The sequence below is a fragment of the Alosa sapidissima genome, chromosome 17 (assembly GCF_018492685.1).
Source record: "Alosa sapidissima isolate fAloSap1 chromosome 17, fAloSap1.pri, whole genome shotgun sequence".
NCBI classification, from domain to species: Eukaryota; Metazoa; Chordata; class Actinopteri; order Clupeiformes; family Clupeidae; genus Alosa; species Alosa sapidissima.
Genome location: NC_055973.1, coordinates 13717088 through 13731769, shown reverse-complemented (window position 1 = coordinate 13731769; position 14682 = coordinate 13717088). Strand labels below are relative to the sequence as shown.

General features: G+C 43.9%; 1 protein-coding gene across 1 annotated transcript in view; it reads right to left on the bottom strand.

Moving 5' to 3' along the window:
- ctdspla (CTD (carboxy-terminal domain, RNA polymerase II, polypeptide A) small phosphatase-like a) overlaps positions 1-14439 on the bottom strand; it is a 42655-nt gene extending 28216 nt beyond the window's left edge. The window contains exon 1 of the mRNA XM_042067818.1: positions 13808-14439. Within this exon, the coding sequence (XP_041923752.1) occupies positions 13808-13883 (76 nt within the window). The 5' untranslated portion in view covers positions 13884-14439. The remainder of the gene's footprint in view (positions 1-13807) is intronic.
- Positions 14440-14682: the final 243 nt, after the last annotated feature.

The window sequence follows — 14682 nt, the reverse complement described above, 5'->3', positions numbered from 1 at the left end:
TGATATGAACCTGTCTGTTGAGAGACCAATGGTGCTGAATTGCCAAAAGTGGGAATTAAACAGAAGTAATGCAGATGAACCATCCAAGCTAATAACAGCTCATTTGAATTCATTTTCAACAGTGATGATAAAAAGGACAAAAGAGAAAGGGAGGGTCAGGAAGAAAGGGAGTCAGAGAGAAAGAATGATAGAATACATTAGTAGCAAAGACAGACAGTGAGAGAGGGAACAGAGAGAGAGAGAGAGAGAGAGAGAGAGAGAAAGTACACCACAGCACAGTTGACTGGCTATACTAAATACCAAATGCTGACAGTGGGTGCGTGTTTAAATAATTCAGCAGATAACACCACTAGCCTTCCGCAGCGCTCTGAAAGCTTTTAGCACGGGCCAATGCAATGGGCGGCAGCCCATGGGTCAATCCCACGTCCCTGACCTCCACCCAGGTCCAGATAGCCCAACCATCTTTCCATTTGGGCTAAAATAAGCACCTGTGCAAACACATAGGTGATGTGAACCTGACATGTTTTCATTTCCGGATGCCTCAGAGTGTTACAACTAAACCCATTTATGAAACATTTGATGCAATCGACCAGGTTCTGTTTCACTCTGGCTTGGGCGCAGTTATTGGCCTGCACCGCGATCTGAATGCAGGGCCAAGCATGAGGTCATAGGTTTGGTTGATTAGTGGGCGTACAATGCAGGAGATTTGAACGGAGCTTTCCATCAGATTTTCTGAATATCCGCGTAATGTTCTCAGACATCTGTACACTGACCAATGGCTGACTCAGAGGACAGTGCGTGTGGTGACATCTAGGCCTAAAATGGACCCTCCCCACCCTCCAAAAACATCTAAACTTCTAAACATACATGGCCAGTTTTATAAAAAGAAAGGTTTAAAAATCGTTTTATATAAACATATATTATCACCTGGATATCAAAACACCCATTTCATTATCTCCCACACTACCATAGAAAATTATACAGTCAATCCCACAGCAGATAATGCCGCTGTATTATTCCACATTTTCAGGCTTGAGATTTGCTAGGCTTTCTCCCAATCTGCTTAATTTTGCGTGGCAAGTCTCATTGTCACGGCAATCGTCCAAACAGAGCGACACCGCTGGCGTTGAAACTGGAAGAGGAACTGGAACAGGGCTGCCCCGCTCCACATTCTACAGGCCAGGTGAGAAAACTCAGCCCTACCGTGAAGCGAAGCGAGGGGAAAATAAATTCTCCGCTGCATGCCAGTTTTTCCACCACACTCCATGCCATGTTCGGAATCAGCCAGACCCCTGAGGTACACCATTTTTTTCCTCCCTGAGATTCAGTGTCAGTGTTTAGCTGTTAGCAGAAAAGTGATGTATTTAGAATTGTTCAGGGAAACACATCACAAACTGGGAAGCCTTACTAAACCCGACGTGTCTATCATGCATCTGCTTGTTTGCTCCAGGCTGGAGCTGTTTCTGTGCTCCTCCATGATATCAACAGATACAGTAGGCCTCAACCTGACAGCCATACGCTAAAACCTACAGCATATCGCCCCATGGCACATGGGTTGCAGTAAGTGATTTTTTGCGCAACATCCTGCGACAGATCCTATTATGTATGCTTACATTATTCATGTCTGCTTGTGGTGCTGGTCTTACTGTACATAACTGATATTTAATTCGCCACCCGCACCCGGCCAATCTTATCTTACTCAAAAGAGGTGACCAGGCAGGGAGCTCACTTCTGTGTATTCATGGTGCCTCATTTCTTAACTGTAGTTAGCGGTCAAATTGGCACAGTCTTTGTGATTCCTAGAATGCATCAGTCTCTAGAGAAGTTTACTGTCATTAAGTGGAGATAAGGAATGACTAGTGATCAACAGATCACCAGATAAAACTGGTGTGTGTGTGTGTGTGTGTGTGTGTGTGCATGTGTGTGTGTGTGTGTGTGTGTGTGTGTGTGTGTTGAGAAAGGTAAAGACAGGCAAGGGGTGATAATAGGGATTTGAGGCTTTCAAGCATTCTGTTATTTGCTGTTATGCAACTCACAGAGAGAAAGTGAAGCCTCACCCAGACTGTCTTTGGGAACAGATGGCAAAGCTTTGTCTCTCATTTCTTTTTTTGTCTGTTTTTATTAATGTATTTATTTTGTCTGAGGCAGTAGTGGGGCTACTCAGTGATGCAGGGGAGGTGAGTTCACCTGCTGTTGCGTCAATGTCACCCTCACATCCCCTCGTAGGGTGGCCGACTGGCCGCAGCTCATATGGTGTCTATCGGAATCCTCTCTTATGGTGCCAGGAACCTACCAGCCCAATCCCAGGAGTGCACGCCATGGTTCAAAACCACAAGAAAACTAAACCATTTACATTAAAAAAGTAAAATAAAGTGAGATGAATAAAGTATCTATTTATCTATCTATCTATCTATCTATCTATCTATCTATCTATCTATCTATATCTATCTATCTATCTATCTACACTATTCATTAATTCTGTAGATGCTTGAGCAATTGTGCTCTGAAAGACATGTCCAAAACAGCTAAACGAGTAGCCTACACTTCACTATGGAGACACACATATGTGGATGCCTCCGGCATGAGTGAAGACGGGCGTTTAGGAGCAGGAGTCTGTTCCGAGGCCGCTCAGGGGAGACAGCAAGGCAGAGGAGTCCAGGGGGGCTGTTCCCGAAAACACTGTTGTGCAACCAACAGAGAAACAAGAAAGTAACTCCACTGTTCTGTCAATAGCACTACAAAGTCGATCAGTCATGCGGTTATGATAGTTGTGCAAAAATTGCTTTTGGGAAATGCACCCCAGGATAGTACAGCACGTTGTGGGCAGTCGGGACAGACCGCTGCATATTTCGAGGGCCACAGAGTATGATGAAATATTCTGTTTTCTTGAAGTGCATACCATAGGGAGTCCATGTCAAGCGTCTCCTTCCCTCTGAGGCCCATGACGGACAGTGTGCGAGAGGAGTGTCACAGACTGTGTAACATCATGGTGGTTTTCAAAACATATCCCAGTGGGAATTCACAAGCGGTTTCGCTGTCAACTCCTGTAGCTTACAGATAGATTGATCCAGGGGCATATGAGAAGACTCTGTGAGAACCAGCCATTGCCTAATGTCCAGAACATTCTGCTGAGCATGTGATGTACACTGGTATGTGAGCATATGCTTTAACACTGGTCTCAAACTGTGATGCTTGTCAAACTGTGATCTCACTATTGATTGGCAGTGGGATTTCTAGACGAGGACAAAATTACCACTGGCTCTGGTTTGCAACCACAGGCAGACACAAATACAATGTAAAAAGTTATAGCTAATGTGTTATAACAGCACAATGTTAATTTCTATTGAGATTGGCTAAGACTAGTATAATTTTCCCATGTAAACATCACTGGTAATTGTGCGCTTGTACAAATATCTTAAGCCAAGCTCTCTAACTTATATGTCATTGTCGAATAACATATTCAGGACTCCTATACACGCATATACCACAGCTATGAGCAATTAAGGCCCATTCACTCCGTACAGCTTGCATGAATTTGTTACAGTACAACTACATGGTGCACTCTTTGGATTCAATCTATCATAATATTTAGCGCTTGTTGGGGTAGTTACCATGGGAAAGGCCCACATTTTTTACGCCCAGTCGACTACGACTTTTGAAGGTCTGTGATCTGTTCACCCAACTCTGCACAGCCATTAAATCTCATTGAAGTGAATGGACTTTTCTGGCTGCGGAATATTCATTCAGGTAGCGTATGTGTGTGTGTGTGCGTGTGTATGTGTGTGTGTGTGTGCCATTTCCTGCAGGCAGTGTGCAATAAGAGAGAGAGAGAGAGAGAGAAGGAGAGAGAGATCAGAGGCTTGGACATGAGGCTAAAATCAGCAGTACTGCGGACCTGCAGACGGAGAAAACCGGAAGAAAGCGTGCACTCTGATCCGAAATACTGATGTTCTGTATGCTCAGTCAGAGGCAAAACACACACACACACACACAGGTACAGACACACACACACACACAGGTACAGAAGTGTGCTCACAAACATGCAAGTGCCCAGATACACACAAATGCATACCCACAAGCTTAGAAACAAACACACACACACAAACACGCTAATTCACAAAACAAATGCATGCCCCCATTCAGATACATACCCACACATACACACGCACACACACACAGTGGGAGACATGTCCTTGATGTCCCTGCATCTACATACAAGGCATTTTACCATCTCCATCTCATCACAAATGCTCTCTCTCTCTCTCCCTCTCTCTCTCTCTCTCACACACACACACACACAGACACACACACAGGAACACTCAGGGCTTATGTCCCATTTAGCCTGCCTCCCCAGAGACTCTCTGAGCGTTAAACGAGCTTCACCCTGAATCCTGAGGACTGAAGCATCGTCCTCTGGGCCGCCATCACATGTGCTGCCAGGAGAACCCCATTCCCTCTCTTCTCCTCCACTCTATTCTCTCGGTCTGTATCTCTCTCTCTCTCTCTTTATCTCACTCTTTCTATTTCTCTTTTTTTCCCTTTTGTCTTTTCCTACAGTACATACAGTTCTTTGATGTTCCCTCTGTCACAGAAGACATAAACAATAAGTGGTGTTTCCTCTATTCATCATGTTCTGCTCTCTTCTCTCTGTCCTTTTCAAGCATTCATGCACAAAGAGAGAGAATATGATGAGGTCTTTGTGTCCCTTTATTCTCCCTTCCTCCCCCAAACCTCAATCTAAAGAGAAAAACAAACACATTTCACTGTGATTTCAGCACCAGTCAGTCGTGCAGTGGCCTATCACGACACACACAAACCCATTAGAGTGTGGAGCAGTCAGGGAGGGGTGGCTGTTCAATCCATCTTCCCTACTGCCAATTAATGGAGTCCTTGGACGATGGGACTGGAGAGGGCTGTGACAGCCGCAGCAGGTGACGGCATCTCCACGCCTACGCAAGAGTGCATCAACCACTAGCCCGAGCCATCTACCCATCCACCCCAAACACACAACACCCTACGCCAACCGCACCCCCACCCCCCACCAACAAACACCCACTGAGTCTGATGCACGTTCTGAACGGGGGACGGGGGCAGGTGGATCTATTGATCGGTTTTCTGTTTTGACGACTGCCCCCCCCCCCCCCCCCCCCCCCCCCATACACATACACACAGACACACACATGTTCTCCTCAATCTCACCCTGAAATCCTACAGTACGTCCAGAACACTGATCAGGTGCATTCTGAGTCTTCACTGGAAGCCATCACATCACAACATTAAAAAGCTGTTTGGGGAAAGCCACTGAGGATCAGGCAACTTTAGCTGCAAATCCAAGCTGAGCTCCCAACCCTCAAACCTCTTGCCTATTCTTTTACAGTGTAAAGAATGCATAGCAAACTATACCTAATTTACAGGCCCATTGCAGAGTCTGTATCATCCTTCTCATTGGTGCTGACGATATAGCTAGTGATTTAAGAGGGTGAACATGATGTATGATGTACAAGCAACTTCAAGACATGTTAGCCATATGAACTGTTGGAAAACCATTAATCTTAAGAGGGTTGACCCAACTAAAGTAAGAGAGCAAAACCCATGAGGAAAGGGAGAAAATTTAGCAGACATTTAATCTTGATGATTTAGTGGTGCTTTGAAGTGCAAGGCTCTCTGTGTTGTAAGCACTTCAGGCGCGGCAGAATTTTTAAACGCTTGTTATCTGTTTTTCCATTAACAAGCGATTATGAAAAAAATGCCTCACGACTTCATGATGATCAGTAAGAAATACGCCAACCAAAAGAATAACACACTGTGTATATTATTAGAGCCTTATGTTAAAGATCAGGGCAGGAAAGAGGTAGAGGCAGCCACATTAAACAAATTAGGACGCCACATTTGGTAATCTGAAGGGGAGCAGGAGAGGTCCAAATGACTTTAAATGTGTTTACTTAGAATCGCTAATTAACAGGCGTCGTTATTATGGCTGCTAATGGCCCCATCAGAGCCAGGGGTTGGAAGGAAGGAATGGAGGTCTGTCTCAATCCAAAATCAACTGCAAAAAGCCGGACGAATAATTTAACATTGAGCTCAGGCTGGCTCAGAAAGAGTGGATATGCCACACACACACACACACACACACACACATGCAAAGCCTCACACTGACATGAGTTCAAGTGCAAGAGAAATGTTTTCAAGGCAATGGTGTCAGTGCACTGAATAGCTAAACAGTGCCTGAGGCACTGTTCTCTAATAATGCACAAAGGCATACACACACACACACACACACACACACACACACACTCTCACACACACACACACACACACACACACACACACACTATGTGTACTCAAGAGTATTCACACACAGTAACACTCACAGACACACACGTCACACATGCACATTTAGACAAACCCACTGAGGCACATGCATAAACACATGGGCAGTTTTTGCTCTCTCTCTCTCTCTTTCTCTCTCAACAATGGCACACACACACACAGGAAACTGTTACTAACACATATGCTCATCTCATCCCTCACTCTCTCACTTACTCACACACACATTCACACACACAGAGACAGTGGCACAGGGGAATAGCTGAAGCCAGCTTGCCAGCTGGTATGAGCTTGAGCCCATTACGTAGGCAGGCAAGGTTAGAGTGGGCATGCCAATGGAGGTTCACAGGTTCGGCCTAGAGCACACACACACACACAACAACCAGACACACTTTCAACAGCCAGCGGGAATTATCTTATGCTTGACAATAAATAACAATATATGACATATATTGAATATGAATATCTATAAAAATGTCTGTGTCTAATTCGTCGTTCTGTCTACCTATCCATACCTTTCACTGGCCAATGGCAACCGTTTCCCTGAGTTCCCAGTTTCCTTATAACAGCTCTTTGTCTCATCCCATGTTTGCACATATCTACTTTATCAATATGCTTTTATGTCTCTCTCTCTCACTATGCACGTGCTTGTCATGCCGCTTGCAGCAATGGGGCACCAGAGTGACACCAGAAGCCCCTGTCCCACCTACTGCACAGTATACTGCAGCAGCAGCAGCAGCCGATTAACAGTCACTGTCTGGGGCTTAGCGTCTCAGTGGGCTAACAGTTGTGTTACTGATTATGTTTTAGCACGACCACAATTTATAACAAGAAAATAAAAATGGAGAATAAAAAAAAATATATATAATTAAATCCCTAATGAGCTCCTCTGGCCCCTGCTCTTCTCCCAGCAAGACGTAAATGACTTTCTGCGCGTGTTTGTGTGTGTGTGTGTGTGTACATGTGTGTGCGGGTTTGGGGCCACCAATCACCACAAAAACAGGACAGCACACTGTTCAGACCGCACGGCTCTCCAGATGGGGAGAGCTGATCCCATTCTGTTGAGCCGAAGGGAACTGATGGTGTGTGTGTGTGTGTGTGTGTGTGTATGGCTAAGTATTTGTGAGTGCAATGACAGTCTGTCTATGTGTGCAAGGGAGAGAGTTTACTGTAAGTGTGTGTGTGTGTGTGTGTGAGTAGACATGTCTGAAGGAAGGAGCAACTTTGAGCAAACATCACTCTTCTTCTCTCACTGAGTTTCATACACACACACACACACATTCTCTCTCCTGGTGTCCTAACAGCATCATCTGGCCTCGAGGCAGGATGCAAAGAGGATCCCAGCTCTTTCCGGGAGGAAACCAGGCCGAAGGTCTATGGGCACTAGCAGAGGAGAGGCTGCTCTGCTGGAGGGATTGTTTAGCCCTGTTACTCAACCCTGGGGAGCGATCAGGATTACGAGCAGAATCTGTCTCTTCAGACAGAGCCATATCTGTCAAATTGATTTATGCCAACTGTCACTCAACAGAGCCTGAGCATGTTTAACAGGATGTGGCTAGGCCCGATTTCACAGTAATTAGCTAGGAGAGGCACTGTGTTCAGAACATAACACATCCACTCATTCATGTACTAGTGGTTATTCAAAATATAGTGCACTACATATTATGGAGGGATTGAGTGACCAAAAAGGGTTGAATTCCTGGTGAAGCCATATCTACTTTCTCTGTTATTGTTTTGATCTGGGGACTTGCTGGATGTCATAGATGCAGCAGTTGCACATCTAAATGAATCTCATTGACGGGTTTGGGGCCCCGGGGCCAGTTTCAGCCTGCAGAGGAAGACTGAGGATTTGAAGTTCATGGGAAAAACACCTAATGCAATCCTGCCAGACCGCTTGAGGTTCACTTACGTAACGTTTGTTGGTTTCCGCACACAACTTGGAATGAGTAATTGCAAACCTATGGTATGTGGCCTTGCCTATTTTTGAATCCTTTTTCTTCTCTCTCTCCTGGCTGTGTCAAAAACATCGAGCTCTTTCAGAGAGGCAGGGAGGCCCCCTGTTGACGGGGAACAGCTCAATCTCACTGGTGGCTTGGAAAGGGGTGCAGATGTAATAGGAGCTGACGGATGAAGACGAATGATTCCCGTCACAATCCCTGGCCCACTGAGATGCATCAATCTCCTCTTCTGATCAGTCAAGGTCTCACCAGAGGAGGGAGAGAGAGGGACAGAACGAGGTGAAATAGTTTAAAAAGTGCAGGTCCCCATTTGCAATTTAAATAAAATGAAGCCTTTATGACCAGGACATGTTCTATTCAACCATCTTTTTTAAATTCCATTTTGATTTTTGCGAGGCCCATGTCTGACATCATTGAAAGACGTGCTCAGGGGTTTAAGTCCCAAACAATTAAATGTCTAATGCGATCATGGCGAAAGGGAGAGTCAATTTCCTGGCGAGGAGAGCGAATCTGGAGCGAGAGGAAGACGACTCCTCTGACCGAGATCTAATTGGCTGTCAACACACGTTGAGCAGGGATAACAGTCATGCTCGGAGGTGTTCTAATCAGATTAAGGTAAACTGCTCATCCACTGATACCTGGCTGACTTTAAAGTTATTAGAGCAAAGCCGCTCTCGTCTGTAATGACACTAGCGGGCAGGTCGGGCCGAGAGCTCCATGTGCCATTATAGCCTCGGCCCAGACTTTGATTACATTTCATTGCATCAGAGCATGAAACTGAGATGTCTTCAAATTGGCCCGCAAACATCAGTGGATGATGAAGGGACTGAGACAGCAGGCTGTTGTATATGTATGTGTGTGTGTGTGTGTACAAGAGGGTCATTTTCCATGTCCACCCACGCATTTTCTTCTGCCCATTTTCTTCTAGTGGAGATGGAGAGAGACCAGGCAGCACTGTGGGCCTATTTGATCTAGTTATGCTCCAACAGAACAGGGCTATTTCGAGAATGCCCTGGGATGAAAGGGCTGTCGGAAAGGTTTTCATTTTCAATTCCTCCCTAGTATGAGTGCCACTTACTGTATTGGTTCATTTGCCCAACTGTGGGGGCCCCCGCACACATAGTCACAATTCACAATGTGTTCACTTGTGAATTTAGCAGTGATATTCTGCCTGTTGACCCCTGCATCCCTGGGAGCAGTTGGCTGAACCGTGGATTTCATTTAGATTTGTTAAAGCACTCAAAGTGAATGAATACCTAAACAGCATGAGCCAGTGGTGAAGGATAAAGGCGATGTCTTAGGGCGAACTAACACCCATCCTTGCCACTGTGACAGTGAGGTTAAGTGGATTTACTGTATTTCTGAATTCTGACACAGAAAGATTTAATGGTACAGTTTTTTTATTCAGGCAAAATAGTGCACATTCAACCCTAGTTGAAACTAGGTGTGCTACAGTTTTTTTATTCAGGCAAAATAGTGCACATTCAACCCTAGTTGAAACTAGGTGTGCACATTCAACTAATGTTGGGACCATGTACTGAATACAGGTATCAGTAAACCAGCAAAAAAACAAAAAACTATTTTACTCCCAAAATCATTTAATATGTAGCATTTGGACACTTCAGGTCTATGGCAAACAATGTTTATTCAGACCACTGCTTGTTTGTGTGCATTGCAGATTTCCATATTCCCATCTGTGACGCCACACACTCAGCTCAACATGGTTTATTCTGTAAGCGTGCTTAATCACCTGAGCCACCCACGGTTGATCTGTGACTCTAATGTTAACCTCATTACATGGCATCCATAATGCATGAAGATGAAGATACAAATCCATAAGCGCCAGACCTAAGCACGGGGCTAAAAACATGACCAGTGTCGATTAGTCACTTCTTTGCTTACAAGGAAAGCTGATAGGCTCTCTGAAAATAGCCTCGTCCAGCTCTGAAATATTCAGTGACTGTGGCTCCAATCCAAGGCCAGTGAGGTACAAGGCCACTGGACATAACAGACTAGACCAGGGGCCCCAGCTCCAATGGATGTGCTGTCCACTGTTTAAGATGTTCTCCAATCCTCTGATTTCTTCATTCACTGACAAACTCCCAGAAAGGGATTCCACAAAGCACCTCATGATCGTATTATTGAATCTGGTGCTCTCCTGTGAAGTGGGAATCCCTAAAGTAACTCAAGACAGGGGTTTGCTTTGGGTCAGCTCAGCTGCTTTCCCGGGTTTAACTCGGCAAGGTGAATGCATCACCAATACTACATCTCATTCCTCATTCTTCTAACGAAAACATATTGTGGCTGATGCTGTTGGCTTCGTCGTGATGCCCTGCTGCCAGGTACCAAAGTGATCATAATGTGATCGATACAGTGCTGGAAAGACAAAAACCTCAAGATGTTTTCTGTGAAAGTAGGCTATCACTCAGAACACTGCAAATTTAAGATATTCCTATCTAAAGCAATCACTTATCATTGGAGAGCCAAAACAACCAGTCCACAACAGAATCAGCCAATGCAGCTGTTGTTGTCTGAGCACCACAGTACACCTGGATCTTCAAAGGTGTCTCGTAATGTTTGTGTTCTTTTCTGCCAGCAAGCTCATTAAACTCATTGTGAGTGATTAATTATCTAAACGGCACCGTTAAATACAACCAGAGGGTCTACCATCCCCTGCAATTAACTCAAGCCATGGCATTCTGTGTGAGTATGTGTTCTGTGTGTGTGTGTGTGTGTTAGTATGTGCACATGCTGACAGAATGAGAAAGATTGTGTAAGTGAGAAAGAAAACGAGAAAGAGAAGAGAGAGAGAGAGAGAGAGAGAGAGAAAGAGAGAGAGAGAGAGAGAGATAGTAATACAGATATTGAGTTCAGTAAATAGTAACTCGAGTGGTCTTGACTTAGCATGTTGTTTTGAAATGAAGATCTGACCAGCTAATAAACACACAGCCGGCCCGGGACTGGGACATGTGATGAGAAGGTGAGTCTGGACTTCATCCACCGGCGGTACAGGGCGAGCCTACCATCTGCCTCTCTGCTGGCGAGTGTCGTGTGAAATAGCAAAAACTGACAACTGACCATGTCCAAACCTAGAAAGGAGAAAGCCTAAATCGAGTACCTAATTTTCACAGCAATTAATGATTTAAAGAGAGCACTCTGTGTGTGCTGTGTTTGCAAACACAGTTTGAGGTATTTGTCATATGACCTTTTCAGGCATATTCCTGGTGATGGGAGTGAGGGGGGGGCGTGACCATGGACCAACCAGGCAGCAGTAACGGCCCTCTGGCTCCCTAAAGGTCAGGAAAGGTCATCTGCCGCACCCCAGATTCATGCCATTTCTGTTGGCCTTTCCACTGGCAAGCCTTAACACCCCCCCCCCACACACACACACACATATCACCACCACACACAGTAGGGCTAAATCTGGCGATACGGTACATACTACAATAACTGGGTTATGATTCATGTTATTGCAATATATCTAAATACTGTGGGGAAAGGCGATATATTGCGATTTTTGTTTTGTTGTCCAATTTTAGAAATACTGATTTTATGAAGAAGACACCATCATAGACCCCCCCCACACACACACACACACACACATCACCACCACCACCACCACACACAGTAGAGCTAAATCTGGCGATACGATACATACTACAATACCTGGGTCACGATTCATGTTATTGCAATATATTTAAATACTGTGGGGAAAGGCGATATATTGCCATTTTTGTTTTGTTAATTTTTGAAAAACTGATTTTATAAAGACAACATCATAGCATAAAATGTAAGTAAAAAAGTCTGCTTTAGACAAACAATTCAGTACACTGTACAGTAGCCTACAGTTCTGCCCGTGTCAATAACAAAATAAAGTGCTTGCATGTAAGCTTAAAAAAAATCGATACAGTATTGCCAAATAAAATATTGAAAATGTTATCGATATTTTATATCAATATTTTTTACACTCCCCTAATACACATAGCTACAGCATCTGCTTCCAATAACAAATGAATACATCGTTTCATAATTTCAGTCTGTTTTTCAAAGCAAGGCAAAAAGTGTACTAGCGGTCCTCTCCTGGTGGCCATGAGAGTAGGTCCAAAAAGAATGTACATTGAACATTGAAACACCCATTAAAGTAACGGAATGTAGGAATTACCTTTTGTTCATTTTCAACATGTACCCAATTTGTCCAAAACATACAAAAAGGGTCATGCTCCTACCTGTAACAACAATGTTAGGCCTACATAGTAGGCTACCAAGTGTTCGGGAGGCACGTCAGCAATGTCAGAGACCCCATTTTTCATATTTTAAGTCAGTGTAGCATTGAAATGAGTTTAAAGTTGTTATTTTATGATAGAGAAACACATTGTGTTGCTTAAATCGACACTTAGACATAAACAATGGACTGTCACATAACCTACTGTGCTCAGAGACTTTCTGATGATGAATCTATGATGTAAAACGTTTACCAGCATAGAATCAAGTCAATTTGCACAACTAGGCTAATACTCTTATTGTTTGGCTTGTTACATTTGATTTCAGGAAGCTTTGCAGCCTATAAGATATGTAGATTTTGAACAGAAATGCAAAGAATTTTATGTTTTTCATCTAATCGGAGTAACAAGCTATGAGCAGTTTTAAGTTCAGGCACAAACAAAAAAGTAGCCTATATTTAATATTCAATAGGAAACATGCGAACCAACCTCCTTAATCAGCTGTAATGTGTGTAATAGTCAGACCGTAAACACGCCTACGAACCAGTAAACTGTTTCTTCACTGAATACACTTGTAAAACACACGTAGGCTACACGGTGTGCTCACGGGGAAAGACGCACAGACTATAGCCACCCCCGCGCGCTCACACGAACTGAAAGCAATAATCCAGCGTTTTCCACAAGAACCTAAGTGCTACGACAACATGGATGTCAAGTTGACAGCGGAAAACCGCCCCTAAATCAAAAACAGCAGTTTAGACTGAGAACGAAATAGCGACAATACCAGCACAACATAACAGTCTAGTAAATATTGTTAGTCTAACGTTATGTTCCCATGCGGTATGTCTAAAAACCTATAGTAACCAGTTTAAAAAGAATACTTCTTTGTTTACATGCAGCGTGTGCTGTGAAGGACTGACAGCTCAAGAGTCCAACACACCTTGCTAACTGTACCGCTGAGATCAGTGCCTTAAACAGTATGCACATTGTCCAGTCCAGTTAGGTCACTGGTTGATGAATTAGGAATATCGTTTAATCTCATAAAATCCACAAAGATTTATCATGGATCTAACTAAGATATTTAAGGTATTCGAATCGCGGAAAAATACTTTTAATCAATATTAATACCGTTACCCTTTCACGAGCTTGAACAAAATATTACAAAATAGGATTAGAATAAAATAATAGTTTTGTAGGGATGTAAAATACTGCGAGGTATTTCATAGCCTACCATGGAGCAGGCTGTATTCGTACCATCAGTTATTGGAGCTAAGCTCAGTCAATCATGCAGAATAATCTTACCTTTCTCTTGACTTGAAGAAATTATTTCCTCCTCCTTTGGATTTGCAACCTGGGTTATGATGGACGTGTTGTCCATGGAAACGGGATGTTATTCCTCTCCTGTATACACTTTAATATACGTATGCTTGCTTGCTAGCGAGCTAGCCAAGACTCCGAATACGAAACACAACCATATAGCGATAGGTATCTGTCCGCATTAAAATCCACTTCACATTGATGCAAAAATAAAGAAACCCGTATGTAGCCTATCATGCGCGAAGGCTGACTGGACTTAACGTCATTTCCACGAAGTTTAAAATGTCTTATATGTAAAACACGCTAACTAAGGTAAAAAAAACAAAGACTCAATCCTGCATCAGACGCGGTCTCTTGTGGGTGCAGAATAGCCTCCGCCTCTCGGCCGATGCATCAATGCTAGGTCAAGGCGTACTCAATAATGTAATATTTCTTTTCGATTTGTATTGTCGAATATCGTGTTGTCGCTGTAGCCTGTTTTCCCAACAGAGATGCACGCGTCCAATATTTCTTCTCCACTCCAAAGTAGGGTAGCCCACCTCAATAGCTGCACGGCATAGGCTGGAACTCGACAACTAGAGCAGCCGCCTACCCTAAGCGAAATGGACTGCTGCTGGGCTGTGTACAGCTACCGCTTACTGTCCATGTAAGAAAACGGATGCAAATGTGGTAGCTGATACGATGTTTTTGTAAGGCTTGGTATGGAAGTCAATACAGTTACTGTAGGCAGCAAGCCGCCCTCAACGTAACTGAAGTGGTGTTTCTGGCTTTTAGTTTAAAATCAGAGCGGATCCATATGGGACATTGATGAAAATGTCTAGAGCCAAAAATAGTGTAAGCCTATGTTGTGGGTCTGACAC